This window comes from Diceros bicornis, chromosome 22 (genome assembly GCF_020826845.1).
Source record: "Diceros bicornis minor isolate mBicDic1 chromosome 22, mDicBic1.mat.cur, whole genome shotgun sequence".
Lineage (NCBI taxonomy): Eukaryota > Metazoa > Chordata > Mammalia > Perissodactyla > Rhinocerotidae > Diceros > Diceros bicornis.
In genome coordinates this window covers 14,711,408-14,739,052 of record NC_080761.1, presented here as the reverse complement: position 1 = coordinate 14,739,052, position 27,645 = coordinate 14,711,408, and the positions used below count along the sequence as shown (strand labels likewise).

General features: G+C 40.3%; 1 protein-coding gene across 1 annotated transcript in view; it reads left to right on the top strand.

The window, feature by feature from the left end:
- The window catches only part of TLE4 (TLE family member 4, transcriptional corepressor), a 140,215-nt gene that overhangs the window by 21,972 nt on the left and 90,598 nt on the right, over window positions 1-27,645 (top strand). The window contains 2 exon segments of the mRNA XM_058565594.1: window positions 12,881-12,943; window positions 27,553-27,627. Of these exon segments, the coding sequence (XP_058421577.1) occupies window positions 12,881-12,943; window positions 27,553-27,627 (138 nt within the window).

The following is a 27,645-nucleotide window of genomic DNA, read 5'->3' as shown; positions in this document are numbered from 1 at the left end:
GCTTTAGAGCAGCATTACTCAGTGTGGTCCGTGGACTGGTGCAGGTCTGTGAACTATTTGCTAAAGGTGGGCTTTACGATAAGGAGCTTGTACCAGACTATAAATCAACGCACTACTTCTGTCATCAGGAATGTCCTTAGTGTTAAAAAAAAAAAAAAAAAAAAAAAAACCCAAGAATAAAAAAACACATCTAGATGAAATAAACAATAGTTGATTTAATTCTGGCACAAGCCCATTATCTTTTTGCTGATGGATAACAATTTGGGGACTGACTACTTTTAGTAGCTCCGCTTTAGAATATTTAATTAATCAAAAGATTTCACAGAATGGTTTTATAAATTAGGAATAGACAAATTGAAGTTCATAAAATAAAGTGTAACCTAAAAAATAAAAAAGTAAGTTTAAAGGTGAGTTAGGTAAAAGGTAAGAGGTAGTGCAAGGTGGTCTGGACAGCGCAAAATAGTAAGTCAAGTCAAGGCAGTCGACAGATTCACCGGTGGGAAGCTGTAAAATACTTCTGAATTCTTCGTAATTTAATAACTTGCCTCAGAGAATTTTTGTTTTTCGTTTTCATCATCTTACCCGATGGAAAGAACATACTTCTATAAGTCTCACATAACTGTTATTTTTGTAGTCTTACATTGCAAGAAGCTTTGCAATTAAGCCTGACTTCCCTTCCACCTCTCCTCTCCCCCAGCCTGCTATTCCTTACTCTTGACTACTATAGATAAAATTTACTGCATCCAGGGCAAGTATCTGTTTACCAAGAAAAGAGGAAGAGAGATCCTTTGCCAGTAGCAAAACATAAATACTGAGAGTGTCTTTTCTGGGTCGCAGTGCAAGAAAGTGGAGAAACAGCAGATTTTCTGGGCCCGGCCCTGTGATCTCCACTCCTCTTTGCAGTCACTCGGGAGGCACTGTCCTCTGTTACTACTGTGCCAGTGAGTCAGCCCCCACCCTCCCTTAGATCTGCAGCCCTTCCCGGTGTAGTGTAAATTAGTGAGGGCTGCCTTCCTAATTGAGAGACAGGAAGAGCCCTAAGCTTGAATCGATACCTGACAATACAGCTACTCAATTTTAGCACTGTCTAATCTCAGTTCTGTCTTAGAACAGAACTACTTACCTTAAGGGATTTTATTCGTAAGTCTACACTCATAAATATTTCTGCCAAGCAGATGTGGGGCAGCTATTTTTCTTCCCATTTCATGGTTGTGGAAAGAGTCCCAAATCACTTAGAGGGTCATGGTTCAGCTGGTTTAGTAATTATAGTCAACCTGGGATTTGGGACTACACAGTTGTATCATTCACATTATCTGGTGTGCTTTCCAGAATGTTTTGTCACTTGAGTCTGGATTCTTCCCTTGCCTTTCCATAACTGTCCCCCAAAGCAAACCTTGAAACTGGCCTTGTGAGTTCTCTGTCTTAATGAATGGAGCACCATATCCAGGCTTTATACGTGGGATTCCTTACATGGATTCCTTACGTCTCTCATTGTCCAAATCTAGTGAAGTCACAACATGCTGCTGTCTCTCCTGCGCACGTGTCTCCTTTCCTTGCCTCACTGTCACTCTCCATCAGCCCGTTGGGTCATGCCTGGACTCCTGGGCCGGGCTCCCGGCTGATGGCCGAGTCCGCAGCCTTTGCCTTCTCCGCTGCCGTATCTGAGCTTGCGGGAGCTCCGGGTCCACTTCTGTGTCTGTCCACATGGTGTCATTCTTGAGGGGCCCTTCTCCACTCCCGGAAATCCAGCCAGGGTCCCATCATGGCTCTGTCCTCTTCTCTGCTCAATTTACTCTTTACCCGGCTGACCTTGTCCACTCTAAGTAGATGAATCCCATTGTTTTTCTTTTCTTTGTTTTTGTTATTGAGGTGACATATAAATTCCAGATGTACATCATTATATTTCAACTTCTGTATAGGTGCATCCACCAGAAGTCTAGGTGCCATCTGTCACTTTGCAGATGTGCTTCTTTACCCCTTTCGCCCTCCCCCCCAACTTTTTCCTACCACCTGGATCTCTCCTCTGAGACCGCTGTGTGTAACCAAGTCCTTATTTCCCTTGAATGTCTCACAAGTAGTTGAACTCATGTCCCCAAATGACATCCTCCCCCACAAGCTTGCTTGTGGTCCAGTCATCTCTATCTCAGGAAATGCCAGCACCATCCACCCCATTTCTCAAGCCAGAAACCCCGAGGCAGGTGATGATTGCCTTTCCCTCTCACTCATTAGCGGCACCCAGTCAGTCATCTGGTCTCTTGGAGTCTCCTCCCAGTTACTCCTGCACTTGTTTACTTCTCTCCAGCTATCTCATCATGGTGAATTACTTAAGCACTTTATTCTTTGGCTTTATCTGTAAAATTGGGGACAAAAGTAAGCCTCTTAAAATTATTTTACACTTAAGTGAAATATCTGGCACAGAGGAAACTCCATGAATGTTAAAGTGTGGAGGAGGAGGATGATCATGATCGTGGTTAGCACTTTAGCCACCGTATTTAAGGTGACTCTTACCATGTGTAATGCAGTCATCTCCTAACTGGTCTAACCTAGGTGGAGATAATTTCGGTAACACTGGGCTCTCCTGGATCTGCTTCTCCAGCGTCATCTTGTGCCGCCACTTGCACTTGCCCCATTCCCAGAATATGAATGTCCCACACTGGAGCAGCAGGCCGAGCTGTTTTGGAGTGTTCTCGCCCTTTTCCCTGCCCATCTCTCCTTTGTCTAGTAGACTAACTTCACCCTCAGTTACTCAGGGAAACGGAGTCCTCTGTTAAGCATTTTGAAATACCCTGCATTTTGTATTTTTTCCAAAGTCTGCCTCATTTGCTAGATTATGGGCTCTCTAATCCTATGTTGTTCCCCTACTCTTTTCTCAGACTGTAACACAGGGCCTAGTAGAATAGACAATTAGTATAATAATTAGTATAGTAGACCTAGTATAGGTAGTATAGTAGACAATTATTGAAAATTGTGGAATTAATGTCGCTCACGTGTTGCTCTCCCCCAAAAGCCACTGTAATGACTTCAGCCAAAAGGGGTTTCTTCCACTCTCACCCTTGCATTTCTAGGGCTCCTCTCTCTACCACCTAGGTACCACATGGTGTCTGTTGTGTTTATTTCCAATTGGTCTTCACCTGTACTAGATTATAAACACTTAAAGGATCCAGATCAATTCAGCATTCACCGCTGTTTCTACCCTAGTTGCTAGCTTAGAGTAGGAGTGAATGAATGAGCCGATATCTGAAAACGTCTTGTTGAATTTCCTAAGCCTGTGGTGCTCCGGGAATTCATATTGTTCCTATTCTGAAATTATCTTTCATCCTCCATCTTTCCTCTTGTGCTATGTTTTGTGGTTATAAATCTCTTCTGTCCTTCCACAGCCACTCAAATATAATCAGTGGCAAGAAGGCGGTGGAGGGCAGAAATGCAGGGGAGTATCTTGACCTCCTGTCTGGCATTTATCATAGCTTTCCGAGGAATTGTCCTTGAGAGGTCCTTGCTGCCTTCCAAAGAAAGTTCAAGCTCTTTAGCGTGGCATTCAAGACCCTCCATAGTCTGACCCTGGTGCACCCTTTCTGTCCTTATTTTCCACTCTGTATTTTGTTGCATGCATCCTGTGCTCTGGCTTAATGGTTTTCAATCCTGCCTGTACATTAGAATCACTTGGGGAGCTTTGAAATAAAATATTGAAGCCTGGGTTCTACCCTCTGAGAGTGTGAGTGGGTGTTGGTGTTTGTGAAAGATCCACTAGTAATGCTATTGTAAAGCCAGGCCTGGAAGTCATTGATTAACTCAGGGTTTCCCATGAAATATAATCTCTAAGACCTTTGAGAAGAAAGTTTCCATAGTCAAAGAAGTTTGATTAGCACTGCATTTTATGTGCCCCTTTCCAAAGATTATAACTGACATTATCAAATGATAGGCTCTGAGATGTCCAACAGGGAAAAAAAACCAGTTTAATTTTGTTTAAGCTCTGTGAAGTCATCTGATCAGGGAGCCCTTTATGTATATAATACTTGTTAATAATATCTCAGAACTTGGTATAGAACCTGCTTTGGGTGTAATGCTGCTTCCAGCCATATCTCAGTTTTTAAGTCACTTTTTAATTTGTCTTTCATTGATAATCTCATACAAACCAGACCCACCCCCTGCCCCAGTCTTCTCTCTTAGATTCCCCATTTTATCTTCTTCATTGCATTTCTCAGTATCTGAAATTCATCTTCCTATTTGCCTCTGTCTCCCGTCCCTATGGTGTGAACTCCATGACGACAGGGACTCATTTGTCTTGTTCACCTCGGTGTCTCCATCCCTGTGTCAGCACCTAAAATAGGCCTGACAAATAGTTGGTGCTTAATAAATATTTATTGAATGGACGGAAAGGCAGTAATACATTCGTGGTTTTGGCTTTTTCTAAGGTACACATGTTTAAATATTTTAAACTGCCTACACAATTTAATTTAAAAGCAGCTTGACATAGATTTTAAAAGTAACTAGGGATACAGGAGCACAAATTGATGATAATAGTTTCCTACACCTTTAGTTTTCTCACCCTACCTAGTAAAGTATTAAAAAAGAAGACAAGCAGAAGTAAATGTGAGCCTGATTATAGGGAGAGTGCTGTTATTCTTCTGATTGTAGGCAGCTCTCAGTCTGTGGTATGGGACTTCTTTTTTCTTTATTAATTTCTCAACCAGCCTGTCGAAGGCAGCTTCTCCCAGGATACTGTGATGACACCTATGTGAGTCATTAAAAGAGTTTGGGTGAGGGTCAGTGAGTGATAGTGGACTTTTACGTGGGATACACTGCACCAATGACAAAAAAACACAAAAAGCAGCCAAGAAATTAGTAGATTTTAAGTAAAAACTTCCTGATTATTGGAACCCTCCTGCAGGGAGTATTAGGGACGGTGGGGAGTGGATTTGTGGATCTGAATCTGTACATGGGATCTCATGTGTGATGCTGCAGCAATTCCTGGACCTTGTTTGGAGGGGGTTTGAATAGCGTGTTCTCTCTAGGGGTCCTTCGGCTGCAGCTGTGTCAGTCATTCCCCAAGCCTGGCTCTGACTGTCCAACTGTTGAGTGGGGTCGAGATGTGTGAACTGGTCTGCACGTGAGGTAGCATGGATAGTCCCTGTGACCCACTCTACCTCGAAATATCAGAAACTGCTCTTTGTCTTCCTGTGAGGTGAGGGGTGCTGGCACATGGCTAGGGCCTTGCCTTGGGCTGTTAGAATCATCACACTGGTTCACTCTGGAGATACCTTTGTGGAGATTTATCATGACTCAGCATACAAGGTGCCCTCCCAGTGTGCCATCTAACAAATACCCCAATTCCGGTGGGTCAGAAGATCGAATCCTGGTGGGAGTAATCTCAGGAAGGACATTGAGTGGCATCTCCTTCATTGTATTTCTAAAATAATCTTTTAAAACACATGTCCTGCCAAGGTTACAGAATGGAAGTTTGAATCATTTACTTATCAGTCAGGAATTGTCCAGAGTGAATTTGCATTTCCTTTTGTGGCCCGCTGTGACTACTTAGTATTCTTTTTGAGCAGCATGGCATCCTAAATGCTAGAAAAGATGTGTGTTGGAAAGGTAAACAAATGAAATCAGAGTATAAGCAGGTCTTCCATATGGATGTTCCTGTATGGTTGAAGTGCTCTAACTATTCCCAAACAATATTAGCGTGCTTACAAAAGATTTCAACCACCTAACCTAAACTGCAGTTTCTTCTGTTCATTCAACAAATATTTTTGAGTGTCTTCTACATACCGGGCAGCGGGTTATAGACAAAGATATCTCTGCCCTCGTGGAGCCTACATTCTCTAGAACCTTTCCACTCAGGGTGTGGTCTGCAGACCCACGGTTCCAGTATCACTTTGGAGTTTGTGAGAAGTATAGACTCCCAGGCCTTACTCCAGGCTGGATTCTAACAAGATTCCCAGGTTATTAGTATGCACTTTAAAGTTTTAGAAGCACTGCTTGAGTCCGTGTAAACAAAAACATAATGTGAGATAATTTCAGATGATTATAAATGCTGTGAAGAAAAGACAGTAATGGGCCAGAGAGTGAGTGGGAGAAGGAGTCATAGAGACGGTGAGTGCAGATGTCTGAGGAGGTGTCCTATGGGCTGAGACTGAAATGATGAGTAGGGAATGAGTCATGAGCAGATCTGGGGAGGGCGGTTCCAAACAGAGGGGGACTTGCTTTGTTCACCTCCATTGTTTTGATGCCAGGGTCAGGCCTTTTCTTCACCTTTCTGCTCTAGCCAGGCTGGGCCCATGGATTCACTTGACCGCTGTGCCTTGAGCTGGTTGGCCAGGCAGTATGAGTACAGACAGCAGGAGAGCTAAACTTTGGTTTTGATAAGAGCCAGCTATTTATCAAGGCAAGGAAACAATCTTAAGATGGAAGGGTATCTTGTCAATGATGACTTTGAAAAATTGAAATTTTATATAATTGGGAGGGGGAAGGGGAAACCAGTAGAGGCCATGCTAGGATTGAAAGGATGGAAGGAAAGGAGATGCTGAGGAACGTGGATATGGATGAAGATTTGTTGAAAAATGGGGATAAACAAAAAGGAAACAGATAAGGAAGCCTTTAGTCTAACCTCAGAGGATAGACTGAAAAACAGAGCGTGGCTCTGAGTCTATGGAAGGGGCTTGTTGCTCTCCTGGAGATGGATATCCCTGTGAGAACTGGGTAAGAACTGTTAGTGTTTTTCTTTTTCTTTTTGGTTTTATTCCAATATCCAAAGTTTCTCTGTGTTTAGGTATCTCTCAGGTACATTTTAATTGCATAGATCATGTTGGGAAAAATCAAGGTAAATGAACTTCACCCACTGTGGGCACAAGGAATATTTGTCCCTTCCACTGTCGCTAAGTATGAAATGCTTAATTATAAATCAGCATTCAGAGGCACCTGAACATTTATGTCAATAGGAAAGAACAGGGTCAAAAAAAAAAAAAAGATTCAGAGATGGCCAGAGAGAAGAGATGAGAAATCAGAAAGTAGCTGGTGGGGCTTGCTGTGACACACCGCCCGGAGTGTTGAGGAAATGAGAGTTTGCAGACTTGAGTGTCTGAGTGCTCAGAGTAATCAGGTTCTCTGACCAGCTCCACCTTGTTAGAAGGTTGAGGTTAAGCTCACCAGAGGAGGTCATTTGCTTTCCCTACTCCTAGCATCCCACCTTTCCCTCACATTTTCTTTTTCCATTTTCCCTGCCCCATTCCTCTGGTGGAGCTGAGTATAACCATAACATTGGTTACAGTGTTTTCCAGACTTGAGAAATGAAATGATTTGACCTTATAGGAGTAATTGGACGTCTGGCACAAAAATCATCATTCTCACCCTTGATGATATATCACTCTTAACATTTGGAGCAGTATTTAAACACAATAACTAGAGCCCAGAAGATGTAGGTAGGATAATAGGCAAATATCTGGCATTTCCCTTAAAGACTTTCTAGAAAGCTCAAGAGGTGAGAGGAAGGGACACTTTTTTCTTGCCATTGCAAAATGCTTTAGTAAAATACAGCTTCCCCTTTGGGGACAGATTGGAATAGTTTCATGAAATGTAGGTATACCGTGATACTCTTTGGGAAAGTGTTTCTACACTGGCACCACATAGACCAGCACCTGTAGATCTTGTTGGATCAAACAAATGGGGGTACTTAAGTGTATGCAATTAACTGAGATGCATACTGGGTGCTTTATAGCACACTTAGCATGCAGTAAAATAGCGTAAATAGAAGTTCAGAACCCAAAGCAGATTGACATTGCTTGAGGTATTTGCCGTCAGTAGAATCATTGCTCTAGTTAAACTTCTTGGGAGAGGCAGGTGGGGGAGTGGATAAAAAAGTGGTTGAATATTGGCACTCTCATATCGTTCAAGGTAATACGAATTGATTACTCCTAGACAGTACCTCTTAACCAGTTTCCTCTTTAGAGGAAGTGGGATGATGAGAACTTTTAAAAAGTTTTAATACTTTGCAAAAAAAAAAGTCTTAGTACTTTGAGTCAGTCCTTTAGGGAACTGTTAGATGTCCTATTAAATTGATTCTTACAATGTTATCACTTCATTTTATTGCTTCATTAAGCAATATAAAGTATTTTGCGCAAAATAATCACCTGACCTAAAATAAAACTTGGTGTCTCATTTACCAGCTTGCTAGCAGTGCTGACAATACTTTTGATCTAAACTCTAAGCCTTATTCTAGTCTGGCTTTTTTTTTTTTTTTAAATATATAAAATTAGTTTTATTCATTACATGTTCTTATCTCTTTTGTAAAGTTGAATTTTGATGACAAGATAAAAACTGAGTTGTTAGTTTAGAGAAATAGTACTACTTGAATATCTTTCCTCATGTTTAGTCTGGATTTTTAAGTCAGGAAGAGTTTCCCTGGAGTCCTCTGACTTTTTAATCTAGGGGCAGGCAGGGTCAGTTCCAGAAGTTGTGCCATTTCTCAGAAAATTTAGAACACATCTGTGAACAAATTGAGATAATTTATTTTCTGATTGAAGTAAACAATTAAAGTCTTGGTTCTGTAGTGGTAAAAAGAGGGTGAAGGAGAGGGTTGCAAGGTTTATTTGTGCTTATTCCACAATAAGGAAATCCAAAAAGGATTTCAGACAGAGTAAGAAGGAATTTTCCTTCACTTTTTTTCAAGTGTTTATATATAATGAGAGAGTATATGTTCTTGATAAATGCTTAATGAAATAGATTTATCTTCTAAAAAAAGTTTTTTGGCAAAGAAACTGCTGTAGAAAACATTAATTGTAAAATGTTATTCTTGAGGAATGTTTTCCTGAAACTATAACTGTTTGGAGTTTTATGTTTGTTTCGTTTATCTTTTTCTGGTTGGCTGCTTCCTAATAATGTTTCCTTATTTTGTTTTATTTCAACAGTACTGTGTAGTAGTGTTCTTATTTTGATGAGAGACTAAAAACTCCAAGAAACATTTTTTTAAACCAACAATTGCTTTTGATAAATCTCTCTGATTACTAAAATAAAGTTGTCTGTACTTTCTCTTGTTTATTATGTCACTAAAATAAAATTTAATTTTTTAAGGAAATCATAGGCGGAAATAAACTAGATAAAAATTAGATTTTTATTATATTAGGACTATTAGAGGGGATGTAATTCAATTCAAGTATAGGCTTAACTCGTTTTTTGTCTTACTTAAATGACTAATGTAATTTGTTATAAGTGATAAAGAAAATATGTATTTGATATTGTGTGCTTTGGTATTTGTTACTTTTTAATCTAGTGATTGAATTGTGGCATTCTTTTCAATGCCTTACATTGCTTTCCCATGATGCAAGATAGTTAAATTTTGCAGTGGTTCTTGAGTTGGCCTGTGAAGAAAACAGGGATGAAAGGTTCTTCTTTGTGTTTTCCTGTTTCATTACTGACTGGCCATGCTCCCATTCGACTGGCCATCACCACTTTGGATTTAGTCAGCCTGTCAGCATTCATGTGCCAGGTGTTGAGTGCATAGCTAAGATATTTTCATGGAATGCCTTTTTTTGTTAAGCTGCCTTTGTCTAAAATATTTTGTCCAAGTAGGTTTTTTTTTTTTTTTAGTGGGGATGGTCATCATTTTTATCGGTTCTTTTTATTGGAGGGTGGCATAAAGATGGAAAATTATAGGAGAAAATAGAATGGTAGTGAATTTTGAGGGTAGGAAAATATGTGTGGAACCTAATTTTAAAATGAATACCTTGATGGTTAGAGGAAGATGTAATAGAAGTGTCAAAATTGTTAATGTATTTGACAAACTATGGCTGCAAAAACAATCATTTTGTTATATTTTGGCATGAACAATTGTCCTTTTATTGGGGCCATTAATGCTATTTTGGAATATTCACGGGCATCTACAGATAGTCGTTTAGCAGTGTCCATAAAGCATCGACACCACGATAACATCCAGTAACCCTGACAGCAGTATTTCAGAATCTCTGCCTGGTTAAATGGGCTATCTGTGAATGTACTTGCTCAGGGATGCATGAGCCACATCACCTATAAATTTGATTGGAAGCTACAGCACTGGCATAGGCTGATGGATAGCAGATTAGAGCCTTGATTAACCATGTGATTCGAAGACTGGGAATATATTGTCTAAGCAAGATTCATCAGACGCAATCAGAATTTCAAGTGGTCAGATGGAATTCAAATGTGTATTGTGGCTTTTCCTCCCCTAGTGCTTTTCCTCCTAGGTTGCCTTTTTTCCCCCTCTTTCCCCAAAGCTGAAAAATACTTCTTTGATGAATCTGCTCCTTACCCTAAAGCTGTCTGTCTGTTATTCATCAGAAAGCAGGTCGCAGTTCAGTGAGCAGAAGAAAAGATTTTAATAGAAGCTGTGCCAAGGGCTGTAATGCATCATTTTAGGGCCCTAATTACATTACAATGACAAATATCAATGGTGACAACAGCAATAACCTACATCCTTTAATGGCTGTGCTGGAAAAGGAGTTTGGGCCCCATGCCATTAGATTAGACTCAGTTTCAAAACATAGGCCATTAGAAGTGTGTGTCCACAGTATTATTGGCTGATCACTGAAGCCCAGTGGAAAGGCTGTAAATAAATGATGCCTCCCTAAAGCTGGTCCTATGGGACAAAAGAGGCAGAATTAGATGACCACGGAAGCAGCAGTGTTTCCGAGGCAACTTGAGCTTTCAAAGTGAGGAATGACCTGCTTAATTTTATGAAATCACACACACTTCTCACCCCCCCCCCCCCCCCCCCCCCGCTGCCAATTAGCCGGACTATGAAAATCCCTTGTCAGGACAACTTAAAGAAATTAAGAAGTCTTTTAAACAAAAGGAGACCTTTAAAGAAAAAGTTTGGAAGATCTCCTTCCCTTTTTCTGTTATGTATGTTAACATATACAAATCAATAAAACGGCTTTTCTACGTTTATTTTTAATAAAATGTAGATTCATTTTTTTGTAGTTGCTCCGACTTAAAATAGCCTTGGTCCAAAATGAAAGGAGCCCAAAACATACCTTGGTCTTATTTTGCCAGATGAGTAAGTTTCCTTAGAGTAGTTTTTATTGCCTAGATTATGTAGGCGAACTAAAGAACTCAGTTTTCTTATGTGCCCACACATTTTTCAACCCTCCTAGCAAGGGACTATTTTATTTATGTAAACAACATAATGAGGAAAATATGCTTGGCAGATGGTTCTAAGCGTTAGAATCATCAGTTTGGTCTGCCCCAAAGTGTCTCATTATCTTTATTCTCTCCCCCTCCACCTCTCCCCGCAAAAAGCTTAACAGCCAAATGCCTTTGAGACGCAGTGCCTTCAGTGTGGTGAATGCTACTCTATTTTCTCAGCTCACCCTGGAATTTCACCCCATAACCACTGTGCTGTGTTCGTCCAGGTGGAGAGTGGTTTGGTGATTCCCATTGCAGCTTTTCATGGTGGTTTAAGCATTCTTAAAGGATGGCTAAATGCTCCACGGGGCCAGGGCAGTAAATTAAATCAGGTCAGCACAGTTGGGTCCTTATTCACTGCTGCTTATTGGTGCTGGGTTTTTGTCCATCCTCTTAGGAATGCAGCCTGGAATGGAAAGCTTAGGTTTGAAACTTCATGGTAAATTTGTGTTTTCTCTCTGCTGGCAAAGTTTTTAAGGTGCTGGCATTTAAAAGATTGCATAGCTACAAAGTCAAAAGGGTTGCTGATGAAAGACGGAAACCTAGATTGCACAAGTAGAGTGTCACTGTCATTCTGGTAATGACTTAGCAAGAAGAAGAGCATTTTTGTCCTCTTATAAAATGAGGAACTGACCCTGGATGGAATTTATTTTAAGAATCTCAGGAATAGTAATTGCTTTACGTTTTCTGCCTTTCAAGACTGCTCTCTTCTCCTTTACCCCATCCCATCATTGAAATATAAGCTATGTTGTATGTATGTGTATAAAAACCCACGTATTTATATGTCCCGTACATATCAAAGTGTATAAGGGCCCGTTATGATAGTACAAAATAAGATGAATATCAGTGAAGCTCTGGGTAGCTTTTTAAAAAAAACTTAGCGGTGGTATTTCTTTTTTTTTTAACTTAGTGTAGCATCCTATTAGTATAAAATTTCTGTACTTACAAAAATTATTGGAATAAACTCTGTTACCTGACATTATTGGGACTTCTGCAAATCTATAGTACAATGATAATTAATGTTCCCAAGGTTAATCTTCATATATATACAAATTGCTTTCTGCTAAGTATAGGAAGATTTTAGCATGTTCTAAACTTTTGCACAGTGAAAACCCTGTTAGGACACATTTGGAAATTTTTCTGATTGAAGAAAACATACCATTCTCCAACAATTCAAAACTAAGGATCTGAATTAATCAACTTATTTGGGTTAGTTGGATGCTATTCTTTTGGGAGGTTGGGGACTTTATTGTAAAATCCCAGTGCCTGTGTCTGAAACAAAGGTCAAATGTAGAAATTTAATGAGTTATTGAGAGACATTGGGATGTAGGGAAGAATGTATCTTTACTATCTAAACTCAAAAATCTCAAGGTTTTATGAAAAAACACATTAGAAAGAACAAGGGTCCTGTTGAAGGCTTTTGAAAACTGATTTCCAGTCATGAAAATAAAATTCCCTTTTATATTGTCCTGGTGCTTGAATAAGTTGACTTTTTAAGATGAATGCTAGTTAATAAATTGTGCTATTAATGTGGCTCTGTTGTCACTGACTCCTTTTAATAGGCTTGCTGATGAGAATTTTCCTCTTCCTTAGGAAATATGCCAGCCAGAATATAAAGTGTGTTTTAATATCATCTTGTTAATATTTCGGGAATTTGTAACCAGCTGACTGTTCTCTTTATTGCTTTTCTTTCCTTTTTTTTTTTTTTTTTTTTTTTTTTTTGCAGGCAGAGATTGTCAAGAGGCTGAATGCTATCTGTGCACAAGTCATTCCTTTCCTGTCCCAAGAGGTAAGGCGGTTGGTGTCAGGCCCTGGGCTAGCAGGTGCCATTTTAGTGGTTTTGCAGAAAATGGATTGTGGAACTGACTCTTTGGCCTTGTCTCTTGTGTTTCTATTGCTCCTTTCTAAGATACAGTGTTTGCATTCCAGCTTCTGCACCTTATTAACATTCAGTGGAATATAGTTGTGTTTATATGATGGAATATTTTCTGATGTGTAAAGCAAAATTCAATTGTTAAAATGTTTTGCTGTCGTTGGACGGTGTAGTGTTGCTCAGAATTATCAATGTTTGTCATAATGGCATCTAATAGGGTCGATTGAAAAATTGCCCAGAGACAAGAGCTCGTTCTACACTTTTGTCGCTGGGCGTTAGGAGTTGGCAGAAGACATATCAAATAGAAAGGCTTTACATGGTAAACAAACTAATGTAACTTTTGGCTAGCTGCTTTTAAAAAGTTACTTATTATTACCAGATGAAGTCTTTATGTTGTTGGTGCATTTGGGAAAAGACATGCAAAGTAGAGTCAGTGGACTTAATACTCTGAGTCCCATGGCTCTCACATGTCATCAGGGCTGGCGTGCAGCTCACTCGCTTTCTCTTGCTCACCACCAGTGGAAGTGCATGCTGTCCGCAAGCGCATACACAGTGGAATGAGGAGGTGCATTTCTAGTGCATGGTGGCTTCCTTGTGGCTTTTTTTTCTCTCTCTTTCTGTTTGTTTGCTTGCTTGCTTTTGGTGGTTAGGGAGTTTAGGTGAGAGTACTGGAAAGATTACTTTGTTCGGGTAAGATCAGCTATGAGAAGGAAGAAGCTAACTAATGGAATATCTGCATGTCTTGCAGCCACAGTGCTTTGTGTTGTGGACTAGGAGGCACCAAGGCACTGTCCTCCTACCACCCTTCAGTTCTTATAAGTGTGTTGTGCCACCACTTTTCAGGAGAGCGGTTCATCCGCCTGCCTACCAGCGGGCATGTGCTGTTGTCAGCGTGCAGCTGGTATTTGAGCATGTGTGTGTGTATTATAGATATGTGGGTTCCTTGTGTGTCGTCTGGGTTAGACCTCAGTAACCATGGGTACCTTTCATCAGGTATATATCCCATGGGGGTACTCATGTTCACAAACCATGGACCTAAATTAACATCTTGAATTCAAATGCTGTTCTGGATCACAAACAACAAAGGATGTATTGTCTTTCTGCCCCTTCAGCCGTGACTACAAAACCACCACCCACTGTATCCCCGTTTACCTACTCCTACTTAGGTTTTGTTTGTGATGACTAGATTAGATGGAGTGGTGAAGGAGAGTCAAGGGGCCTGTTTGCATTTCTTTAGAAAGCCTGTCTGCCTTTGCCTGATCCAGACCAGTGTGTATTTCTTCTTACTTTAAGCAACTCTGCTTTAGGGAGATGGAGAATGGGAAGTATGTATAACCCACAGAGCTGTAACCAGGCAGAGGTGTCATACCCCAAGGAAGAGAGAAAAACTTGAATTATCCCCGAGGTGGTATTAGACTTTGGGCCTCTGCAGGCACAGACCCCTATATAGAATCACCGGTACAGCTTATTCCCATGGCATTTTTATAGGATCTGTGGGGTTATGTCCAGAAGTGGAAGACCTAGGTCTTAGGGGTGTCGATGGAGCTGATTTGCCAATAGGTTGTTTTCCCACATGAGTTATGTTGTTCGTGTGAGCAGGCCCAGTAAGAACAGAATGTGTAATAATAATGGTGCTGAGCAAGACTGGACTGGAATTAATTGGCTAAGGAAGTTGTACCCTGTAGAGGAAAGCCATGGGGAGATGCTGGCAGCTCCTTTCTGCTTTAGGCTGGGAGGATAGGCATCATAATCTCACCACCTAACTATTTATTTCTCCAATACTTTGACATTTCTTGGTTGAAATCCTTGAGTCATATGTAATGAATGACCTATGTCATGGTTTTCTAAATCCTAATTCTGTGTATATCTTCTGCTTACTTTGGATTTAATTGGTTCTTCTTTTTTTAGTTTCCTAAGGTGTGTGTTTATTTATCCTTTAAAGTGTGGGCCACAGACATGTTTGTTCCTGTCCAGTCCAGGCCTCTCTGATGTTTTGTGTCTGAACATTGCCCACCTTGTTTCCTCCTGTGGGCGTTCTGTGAGCATCAGACTCCTCACTTCTACCCTGAGGCCAGATGGACTGTAATCTGGAGGGAGGGAAAGGAGGCAGGTTATTAGAGGAAGATGAATTCTATTTCCTGTCTCTTCAGAGGCGTGGAAAATCACTCTTGCATGGCTGCAAGCATCACTCTGTGCCAGGACTGAAGGCTCTTAATCTGATCTTTTAACACCGGCTCTCTGTGTGGCAGTCTCACTGCCAAAACAGCAGCTGTGGCATTAGAATTTATTTTGAAATGTTTTCATTTAAAAATTAATTGATTGTCTTTAGAAAAAAGAAAAACATTCCTTCAAGACTAGCATATAAACCATAGGCCAGTGGTTGGAGGGTTTCTTCGGAGTTTGACAGGAACAAGAGGTAAATTTACATACATCTAGGTGAAGTCTATTTTTAACTTAGCCTCCCATGTGCTGATTAATGAACCTGCTTACTAATGCTTGTGTCTAGTTTACGGCATTTTCTTAAATTAATAAAAATATACAGTACTGTATGACAGCTATTAAATAAGTTGTTTTAATGGCAAGATTTTTTTTTAGAAATAAATTGTATAATTGTAGCTCAGAAGTACTTGAACTGTGTCTATGTACATAACAATCACAGGAAAAAGAATTTTCCTATTTGATTTCACTAAAATGTTTTTTTAAAAGTTATAGCCAATATGTATTTTAATGATGTACCCGTTGCACTCACAGACAACTACTTCCAAAGTCCCAGGCATTAGACAGAGGTATTGCCAACTCTTGTCATTAAAGTGAGAAACTACAGTTCTTAAAATTTTATAGAATCCCTAATATCAGAGAAACTTGATGAGTGGGGTCTCACCTGTCTGAAGCAGTTTTTTGCTTCCACTTTCTTTTAGGAATGGGTAAGACTGATCTATATTCTGCTGCCCTCCAGTTTCTTCTTTAAAAGGCAAATATCAAAGTAGTAAGTGGGAAGCTCTTCTCTATCCTGCTTTGGATCTTCTTTGCTGGGGAGGAACTATAAATAATCAACTCCCTCTTGGCAGTTCCACAAGCAAGAGATGCCAGGATAATGACAGTCACATCTGGGTTGAGTCCTGGCCTCCCTGTTACGCATTGCGTGGCTTACTATGAGAGTTAAGCTGGGCGACCTTTAGCAGGTGATTTGCCTCTCTAAGCCTCAGTTTCCTTATCTGTACAATGAGGTTAATAATAGCCTGGAATGCATATGCTCACTGTGAGGATTACTTGGGATTATACACGTGCAGTTTAGGGCATAGTAAGCACCTCCTGGTGTTGCCCAGCAGTAGTACTGGCTGGGGCAGGGAAGATTTCTTTTGGGAGGATCTGGAGCCAGCCCTCCCTCCTCTTTATAGTCATTGCCTTCTGGAAGAATGCAAATTGGTTATCTTCCTCTCTAATGTCCTTCTTATAGGAGAAAAAAGTGTAAATTAAAACTGAACCCAGGGCTGTGAACTAGCTAAAGAGCTCAGTGAGGCATGTTAGGTAGCCCCAAGGGTGATTTTCATCTAGCTCCAAAATTAATTTTCCAGTTTAGCAAACACCTGTCTCTCCCCAGCCAGCAAGCAAAGATCCAAAAGGTGACAGCTCTTCAAGGTGTTCAGCCTGCAGAGCTGCCTCCAAAGGAGCAGTGGTTTTGGATGGGGTCTGATTGTACCCACCAAGCTATCTAGGAAAACAAGCTTCTCAGTCCATTTGGGGACTGGCTGTTTTCAAAATACTTGGTGGCTTAGCTGAAGTTAGTTTTGTTATTACAAGTAGTTTTTGTGGGTGGGCTGTCTCTTTTCATCAGTGATTTCAGGATATAGCTTGTGGACCCTTAGACCTTGTGGGCCCTCAGTGGAATTGAAGGATGCCGGTAAGTACTGACCTACCTCCAGTGCCCAACCCCCCCCACCCCCAATATCCCTTTAAGAAGATTCTAACGTAGATTGAAAACTATGAGCTGCTTGTTACACCCTGGCAGCAGGGTGTAAGCATTTCTGCTAATTTGGAATCAGACCAGCTCTGCCTCTTACTGGCTTTATGTTGGGACAATTGATCTCTCTGAGTCTTAATATTCCTATTGAATGGCGAGAATAACCCCCATCTTTATAGTATATGTGCTGCCGAAGCGAGCACAACCCCCATCTTTATAATGTGTATTGTATTTATTAAAATGTAAAGCACTTGGGATAGTAAATGCCAGTTTTGTTTTGTTTTGTTTTGTTTTTTTCCTTTTCCTGGGAAATGGATTCTATTGCAGCTTAATTTGGGTCCCAAGACCTTTGGAGAGGAAGGACTTAGTAAAAACTGAGGGAATTCAAGGTCATATTCAGAACGAGCTGGCTGGCAGTCTTCCTGTGAAGGTAGCTGGGCCTTGCAACTCCAGGGGCTGCTTCCAACAGTGGGCAGTTAGCTCACACAGGTTATCTTTCAGAAGAAAGGGAATATTTTATTTTTTTGGTAAACCAGTAAGTATTATCTTAACCTATTAGGTTGATTAAACATTAAATATTGGGCACTAGCTGAGGACCTGATTTGCAGGATTTTGGGGATGGGCAGGGTATGTTTCACGGTGATCAACAAGGTGCGCCTAAGACCTTTGAGAACTTCAAAATCCTAATAGGCCTTAGGTCAGTTGGTGAAAGTGTATTACAGTATAGTTGAAAATCTTCTTTGCCCAGGGTGCAGTTGTATTTTTCAGAAACTTGTTGCTCCGTTGCCAAGGAGCAGAGTTCATTGGAAGAGTTATGTTATATGTGAGGCAGTGTGATAAGAGCCTGAGGTCAGGCAGACTTGGGACCAAATCTGACCTCAGCCTCTTGCTTCTCCCTTTATCACGTTGAGCAAAATACCTAGCTTTTCTCGGCTGCAGTTTCCTCATATATATAATGGGATACCTGCACTGTAGAGTTGTTATATGAGGATGAGTGACAATGTAAAGGACCTAGCTGGATATTTGGCTGCTTTAACAGATCAAAGGAACAGCGGTTTAGTCGAGTTAAAAGCTTGTTTCTCTCTGACATAACAGTTTGCATAGAAGCAGCTGTAGCTAATTTGGTGACTCCGTGATGTTGTGAACTCAAGTTCCTTCTCTACTGATTTTCACCATCCCTAGCACCATCACATCCTGCCCCAGCCAGCAGGAAGGAGAAGAGAGAGGGCATGTGCTTTTTCTTTTAAGGGCATGATGTGGAAGATGCTCACATTTTGCTCACTGTGCAATAGCCAATGCCTAGTTCCCTGCCCACACCTAGCTGCAAGGAGACTTGGAAGTGTAGTCTTAGCTGAGTGGCCATTATGCCCACCTAAAACTTATACTAATGTAAGAGAAGAGATACCACGAGACAACTAGCAATTGCATCTAGACAGTGCTGTGCATTAAATAAAAATAGTGACCATTATTATGACTGCCCATGTTGATTTGAAGGGAAGTCATATTGAACCAATGGTGTGTCTTCACGTGATAAACTCTAGCTCCGACTAGATAATCAGCACAACTCATATTTTAATTTATCACAAAATATACAGTAACACATAGTTCTTGTTACAGAAGTCTCCTCTGAGGTCTGACTTGTAAGGAAGAGTCACCCATCAGGAATTGTTTATCATTCATCCATTCACAAGAGGTGGAAAGGAACCCACATGAACAGTATGGGCCCTGTGGCCTGTCCAGGACTAAATGCACAGCTTATGTTTATGCCCATATTTTAAAAAGTACGAAAATTCTTCACACTTTTTAATTGAGACACCTCTCAATTGAATGAATGATAGAATAAAGCAGATCACATATAGGCCTGCCGTATTTTATAGTAGACTTGCTGGATCTTTGCTTCAAATGCTACTTGAAGCTGGAAAAGTTATTGTTAACGAAATCTCTTCTCATGAGTGGAGCATTTTGCAAGTCCTTAAGTTAGTCCCTTCCCCCTTATCTATCTCAGACGTACTCTTTCGTGAATATGTATTGTCCTTGAAATGGAGAAAATGGGATCAAAATTTTTGACAGTCTCCTTCCCCGAGAAGTTATGGAAGATATATTAGATAAGTCAGTCTTTGTTTTGTGGAGTTTTAAGCCATCTTAGAAAAATTAGCTCAGGTTGATTGTTTTGCAGCATCAAACTTTGATCCATTTTGATGTCTTGGGCCTCAAACCATTTCCACATCACAGCCTGAAGTAACCTGAAATGCGTGTACCTTACTGGAGGGAGTGAGAGAGCATACAAGTGGTTCCTTAGGACCAGTGGCTTCCTAATTCCTGTTTATTTAACCCGTGGTCATCGTTACCTTTGGAGAAATGGCCGTTTATTTAACCCGTGGTCATCGTTACCTTTGGAGAAATGGCGTTATTTATCTTTAACCTTGTTTTCAGCAGATTGTTACAACTTGTTTCTAGTCCTTCAGTGCCAAGAAGGATGACTAGTCCGCTCTCCCCACTCCTCTGTAATCCCATAGCTGGATTTTCTTGTTCCCTGAGTTACTGAAGCTGACGCACAACTGCTTGGAGGCTGGTGGAGGAGCCCTGTGGACTAGTCCTCCAGAGTCATGGGGAGTCGGGGCAGCGCCCAGCTTGGAGCCTGGGCTTAACCAGTGAGCAGTTGTTTTTTCCTTGCATCTGTGAATATTGATTTAACAAATGAAATAAAGAATTCAAGACATTCTTTGGACCACATTTAACAATAGTTCTATGATCATTAGAATTTTTAGAGTGTAAGAGGGAAAATTGGGAGTGAAAATTTTAAGCCTTTTACTTTTATTATTATATTTACGTAGGGAAAAGGGAGCATTCCAACCTGAATGCTTTTTAGTGCAAATTTAATTTTAACTCAAAACTTGGTTTTTATTGCCCTGTTAACTTTTCTAATGAATAGTACCAAGTAGTTAGTGTTTTTTGCCAGAATTCTGTAGGTTTGTTTGGGTGCTCTGCATTGCATTTAAATGGTAGAAAGTAATATAAATTATATAATAGTGGTAATATGCATTTATTTAAATTCCAATTCCAATAGGCTAGAGTAGCTAGTCAAATCAAATGATACATGAATTTCTGTTTTGGACATGCCATAAATTTGGTTCTTTTAATTTGATGGGAAACCAACCCTTTCTATGATATGAGATATGGATGTATCTCAAATGCTATTTCTTTGGCACCTGGATTAGTATGGTACTGAATTACTCTCAACCACGTTTTGTATGTATAGAATAATTGTAAAATGGAAGTTGAAAAATGTGATCAGTCACTTTCATATTGTGCCTTAGGGAGGAAATGAACAAAATGCAGTGGTTACATGCACTGGTGGCTGTGTTCTTGCCTCATAATGGCACCAGGTTAACTCATCTTATTGCTTGTTAACTTTGTAAGGAATCAATGGCTTGTGATAACATGGTTTGATGTTAGGAGAGCTTGGCTGAAATCACCAGAGATCCCCTGATAAGTATGCAGTGACACCCGTTAAGTCCATCTTCAGAGATCGTTCATTAAATGCCAGCAGCCTTCACAGGACACATCTGCTTCCCAGTCAGGACCGTTTCATCAGTGTTGGTAATGTGTTAGGACAGCGTTGTATATCTAAAGACTGTCCTCAAATGACAAATACACCTGGATTGGGGCTTTAGAGGATTTGGTCCATTCTTCTGATTTTCACATTGGACAGCCTTTCATTTAAAATATGTATGTTTTTTTCACAATACTGAATGAAGTATCAGAGAGCATAATCCTGTCCCATGTGGCATGGTTGACTTGTTGGCTTATTCTACGTGACCATGCATTTTGGTGACAGTTGGATATTTGGTGAGATCCTTGTGGTGGCATTATGCCCTGCTTGCCCTCAGCAAGTGCAAGATGATATTCAAGAGGGAGAACTTTTTTTTTCCAGGTTTAAATGTGGGCCCCCTTCCAAAGGCAGCAATGCTAATAACCCTTATCTTTATGTGTCTAAAAGAATTAGCATGCATTTGAGAAACAATTCATTTCTTTGACTTTCCAGTTAGGTAGTGATTGGATTATTACTGAAGCTAAGCTATCAAATACTTAGATTACTTAGAGATGCATTGCCAGTACAGTTAGCCAGAGCCATTTGTGGCTATTTAGATTTAAAGTTAAATAAGGTTAAAAATTCAGTTTCCAAGTCACACTAGCCACATTTCAAGGGCTCATTATCCACACACATGTGGCTAGTGGCCACCAAATTATTAGCGCAGATCTAGAACATTTCCAACATTGCAGAAAGTTCTGTTGGAAAGCACGGACTTGTAGAGCTTATTGGATGTATCTGTGAAGAATGCCTGATCCCTCTCTGAGTGAGAATGGAGAAGGTAAGGCCAACCCATCAGTAGGAAGGAGACTTGGGCAGCATTTCCCAAGGTGTGCTTCTAAGAGCTTTAATCGCATATTTCTTAGCTAAAATTGTTTGGAAAGCCCTGCGTACATATTCACTATCTTTGAGATTTGAAGCTCGAAGAATCCCTGCAGTTTACCAGGTGTTAGCCAAATTAAACCTGATGTTTTTTTTTTTTTTTAAATAATACCTAATTTTTGTGGGACTAACATTTCTTTGAATACCATTTAGAAAAGGCTGAGTTGAGTTTTTGGTTAAATTTAAGGCTTATTTGTGTCAATAAACTTGGTAGAGTTGCTGAAAAAAGCTCAGTAGGATGTGAGCCTGACTTAGGGGACATGGAATGACACTCAGATTTGATCTGCTCAGCCATACCTGGAGTGTTGTGTCTAATCACATTGAGCATTCCAGAGGAGGAGCCCGAAAGATGAGTGGCCTAGGGCAGTGACCTGGGGATATTTAACCTGGAATAGAGAAAATTGAAAACATACATTATGCGATTTTCAAATACTTGAAGTGCACTCCAGTGGAGGAAAATTTAGAGGCAAAACTGGATCCAGTGGGAAGAAGTTATGGGGAGGTAGATTTCACTCAATATTAGGACCCATTATTCCAAAATGGAAAAAGCTTGTCCGTGAGGTAGTGAATTCTTTTTCAGAGGATGTAATCAAGCAGAGACTGACTGACTACTTGTTTGGGTGTGACAGAGGAGATTCATCCATTGGATATAGTAATGGCCTTTGGCCTGTGGATGGTACTGCAATGCCACCGTCCCAACCCCCTCAGCCCAGGCAACATTTAGAAATCTGTAGGCATTTGGAAATATGGAGAGTCGTTTGTCGGTTGGTTGGTAAAATGCTTGGGGCACTACTGCCATCTGGATCTCATGATTTCTAAAGGCTCTTTCTAGTTTAGAATGAGTGCCTTTTCATGTACATGTGGCTAATGATTCCTATTAGCACACAGGAAGGGTATTTGGTCCAAGTTCAGGCCTAAGTATCCTTCACTTAGAATATTGGCATTAGACCCTCTAACTGTTCTCTCTCCAGTCTGGTTCACCTCCCTGCCATCCAGCTTCTTTGCTATTCCCAGGTCCATCTTACTAAAATGCAGAGCTTATAGCACTCAGCTGCTTAAAAATTTTTAATAAAAAATGTCTTACCAGGATAAAGTGCAACTTCTTTGCACGTCATGCAAAGCTCTGTTCACTGTTTGGTCTCCTCCTACCTTATGGATTTCACTTCCCGCTAGTAGTTGGTGGTTCTATCGAGTATGCCTACATCATACTCAAGTGACTTCAAGCGCTTGCCTTTGCTGTTCTTGTTGTGAATACCTCTTGCACTTTAAATTAGAGTTTTGCATGAGTGTCTTGCCATGCATGCCCAAGAAGGCGCTCAAAATCCTACCTTGCCTTGTCTCTGCCAGCTTTTCCCTGTCTTACTCTCCTTCTCCAGCCACACATCCTTTCTTTTCCTTGACAGACAAGCTCCTTTCTCCTTCAGGGACGTTACTCGAGCTGTTCCCTCTGCCTGGATTTCTTGTCTCGTTGCTCTTCATCCACAGAACTCCTGCAAATCCTTCAGGTCTTGGTTGTTGGGTCAGCTTCCTTAGGGAATCTTCCCCTAGCCCTAAGATTTGATTAGATAATTCCCTGATAAGTGATTGCATAGCATCCTGTAATTTTCTTCATGGAGATTATCCTCCAATTGTAATTACTGTACAGAGCCTCTTGAGTATCACTAATTCACTGACTGTCTTGTTCATTATTCTAATCTCAGTTCCTACCACAGTGCCTGGCGCACAGTAGGTGTGGAAGTAATTGAATGAATGAATAAGAAAATGAAGCTTATCCTGATGCCCCAGGCAATGCGCTGGCCATTCCTTCCTATAACCTGCCCTAGGATTTTATGTCTTACATTCCTGTACTGTAAGGTGCTCTCTGTGTCTGGGAGTTCTGTGCGGGGAGGGAGGGGGGCGACCATTATCTCTTGCTCACTTGCATCTCTACCTGTCAGGAACGATAGTGTTTTTTATTATAAGAATCCTACTTCATTTTACACCTCTACTCTTACTACCTACCCCTTTACTGTCCCTATCAATAAGGGGGATATTTAAAAAAATTCTAAGTTGTAACGTAGAGTTTATTACTGTTTTTATTAGAAGTACCACGTCTGTTGCCATGCCCTAAAGTATTGGCGTGGCAGGTATTGTCATAATCTCTCCTGAGAAGCATACATTAAACACCTATTGTACAGGTATTAGCAGTTTGTTAAGGTCTGTTTCTCAGCAGGCTTTGTTGGACTTTTGAGCTTATATTATTTCAGTCTCTTTCTTGTAGAAAAAAATATTTTAAATACTTTTCCAGAACAAATGCAAAAAATAATTTTATGGTGAAAAGTAAGTAGGCAAATGATTTAATGTATAGAATTTCATTTTACTGGCTTTTTTTCCAACCATGCTTGTGTTCCTTAAATCACAGTATTTTATTGAGATATAATTTACACATCATAAAATTCACTTTTATTTCTTTTATTTTTATTTTTTATTTTTTTTGTCAGGAAGATCAGCTCTGAGCTAACATCTGATGCCGATCCTCCTCTTTTTTTGCTGAGGAAGACTGGTCCTGGGCTAACATCCGTGTGCATCTTCCTCCACTTTATATGGGAGGCCGCCACAGCGTGGCTCGACAAGCAGTGCGTCGGTGCGTGCCCAGGATCCGAACCGGCGAACCCCGGGCCGCCGCAGTGGAGCGCGTGCACTAGACCGCTTGCCCCACTGGGCTGGCCCCAAAATTCACTTGTTTTAAGTGTACAATTCAGTGATTTTTAGTAAATTTACAGAGTTGTGCAACCATAACCACAATGTAGGATTTTTTTTTGAGGATTTTTAAAAAAATTATAAATCACGGTATTTTAAAGAATAAATAATTGGACTTTTTTTTTTTTTTTTCCAAATCCCAGTTAGAGGCCCCCTCTCTCACCCTTGGCTTATTAATATATATTTAGTGGCATTTTATTTGGTGGCACTGGTAGAGAGTTCAGAGCGGGAGCTCATGTCTGAGTGAACAGCTTGAGCAGTAAGAGCAGCCATAGTGTTGCCTTCTGCAGATTTCCTGGAGCGGGAGTGGCTGTCACCATTTGTGGTGAGGGGCAGAGGGGACAGGCAGGAAGTGGGAGAGAAAATGAGATGTAGGGTGCAGTGAGGAGGAAAGGAACAGAGGGGGCAGGGGAAGAAAAGGGGAAGAGATGGCAGACAACGGGAAAGCCATCATGGTTCTGAGAAGATGTGAAAAACTTGCTATATTTTCTGAGTCGGAGAGCTTATTTGTTAAAATGTGAAAATGGAAAAAAAATGCCTCCTTTGGGTCAGTTTATGGGAGTACTTTGGACTTCTTCCTTAAGTGCTTTTTCTCTTATGATCATTTGCCCCTTCTTCCCTGAGTTTTAATTTTCACACCTTACCTGGTGTGTGCTTCTTGAGTCTGTGGTGGAATGTTACTATGTGGCTGAGTAAGCAATGTTGGGGTGTTTCTGGTGCTTTGAGAGCACACGGGGGAGGAGGCATTCTTTGCCTTAGGGACCTTCTGTTCGAAAGGTCCTTAAACAGCAGATGATTCACATTTGTACGCAGAAATAGGGAAGTAAAATCCTGAACTACAGGTAAAGTTCAGATGTGGTGTTGTAGTCTATGGCCATTGCCATGAGAGAAAAGGAAGGAGCTGAATCATGATTTCCATTGTCATTTTAGCTTTTTAGCAAGAGTTTCTATAGGAGCATCAGATGTCAGCGTTATGGTTCACTGGTGTGTTTCTGGTTTTCTCAGTAAATGCACTTGATTTTAATGCTGAGCCAGAGAGATAATACCTAAGGCATTTTTGCCCATCTGGGCAGTTGGAATCCAGTATGAAGCAAGAGTTGAACAATCTTCATGGTAGAAAGGCCCTAACTAGATGCATTTTCTGCATCTCTGTCTCATAAAACTGTTCTTTGAATACTTAATATGGAGTAGATGACATTTCAGTAATATAGAGATATTTCAGTAATATACAGGAATGGCACAGAGTAAGGGTTTAAAAGCTTTTGTTGTATGAATGGATGCATGAGAGGAATGAGTGATATGCCTGTTGGCTGTGTGTACATGTGGTCCTTTGGCTTTCCTTTCAGTTTCCTGGAAGTTTTGAGCAACCATTGTTGAATGTTGGAAAGTAAAAGGTGGAAAATCCTATAAAAATTTCTGTCCATGTACTCGCTTTGAGTGTTAGATAAATCCCAGAGCTGTCCCCCATGTTGTCTTTTTTCTCTGCTTTCCAACTACTGCCATTTTTTACAACTCTAACAACCAGATTAGCTTAAATCTAAACATGAGCTCTGTCCTTGGCACATAGTAGGTGGTCAATAAACATACATGGTCAGGCTGCCTTCAAGGAAGAACTACTGTTACTGGTCATTTTATTGACTATGCCTCTCGATTCCTTCTAGTGTTTTCATAAATCTTCAGGATTTTTACTTTCTTCAGAGAAAGTGGAAAATGAATTATTTCATTTTGGCAAATGTTTTATTAAAGAGTAAGAGAATAGATGGAGATATCTATGAAGACTTTGGGTTTGTTTCTTAAGCCTTTTTTGGAAACTCTTACTGTTAAAAAAAAATCAAAGGTATATAGTTTAATGTTCAGAGTTTATTAAAAGCTTAAAGTGCAGTGATCTATTATTTGACATTTTTCCGTTAGTTATAGGCACAAAGTACACATTTCTATTAGGAAATCAAGAATGAAAACAGCACATGTAGATAACTAATTTAAGCAGCTTTCTTTCCCACATTATCCTCCCACCCCATCGCCACCCCTACACAGCTGGGATGTGGAAATAGTGGGCACCCTAGTTAATCTCAGTAACTGTACTATTTGAGGGTTTTGGAATGTAGTACCAGGTAGCTCAGGGGGAATTTCATGTGTAACTGATGGCTTAGCTCTTTGTACCTTTTAGGCAGTATGATAGCTGAGCTTCGTATTCACTTCACATCGGTGGAGAAAGTTAACTACGTTTCTCAACTGGGATCAACCAAAACAAGACTCTTCCCAGCCGCACAGAGGAGGGCCTGTTTCACAGCACAGTCCCTTTGGCTCTTCATTCACTAAGCCTAGTTGAAAAAAGTCCAAAAGAGACCTGCTTTAGACTAAATTTGAGTGTGTAGATACTAGAATGTTCAGGTGTATTTAGTTGGGAATAATATTTACATTTTGGGGGTACTTGTATAAGCAGTTGGGTATGTCCAGATGTGAGTGAGTGCCTCCATGTGGAGACTTCTGTGCGATTTTTCTAATATTACAAAAATTACTAATATCAGTTCTTGCTCATTTTCTTTAGAACTGAATCATGGATAGAGGGATTTTCATACACTAGTCATCCTAGTTTTTCCAAAAGAAAAGTAACTTAAACTTGTAGGTTTTAGTTTTTCTATTGCATTTAAAAGAAATGCCTGAAGTTGCTAAACTTTACTGCTAGCAAGAGTTGTACATTTTTAATCTCTTTTAAATATGAACACTTTTTACATTTCCAGAAGCAACCTAAATGTTTACTTCATGTCCTTGTAGTGTTTACAAATATCATGAGAAATTTGAAAAATAAATACTTACAGGAAATATTTTCAAAATTTTTATGTAGATGGCAGAGAAAAAGGGGGTACAGAGAAAGCAGGTTGAATGGGTTGTGTTTGTTAGTATTAGTGGAAGATGTGGTGTCAAATTGCACTACGGACATGAAAGTAAAATTTAAGCTGCTTCTACCAGTTGTAAGGGAGCATCCTTCATGGGGGCGTAGTTGGATGCCTCGTTGCTTCTCAGCAGTAAAGACCCATATGTACCCTAGACACTTAGTCATCCACCATCCGGGGCTTTTATTTGAAATATGGAGACCCCTAAATCCTGTTTTGCATGTAATTGAAGTTAGAGGACATGTTAGGAAAAGCTGTTCTTGACTGACTAGAAAACAAATAATTGTATTCTGTTTCTGATCTTCATTTATCCACCATCCGGGGCTTTTATTTGAAATATGGAGACCCCTAAATCCTGTTTTGCATGTAATTGAAGTTAGAGGACATGTTAGGAAAAGCTGTTCTTGACTGACTAGAAAACAAATAATTGTATTCTGTTTCTGATCTTCATTTATAGCACCAGCAACAAGTGGTGCAGGCTGTGGAACGGGCCAAGCAGGTGACCATGGCAGAACTGAACGCCATCATTGGGGTACGTGGCCTTTCCATT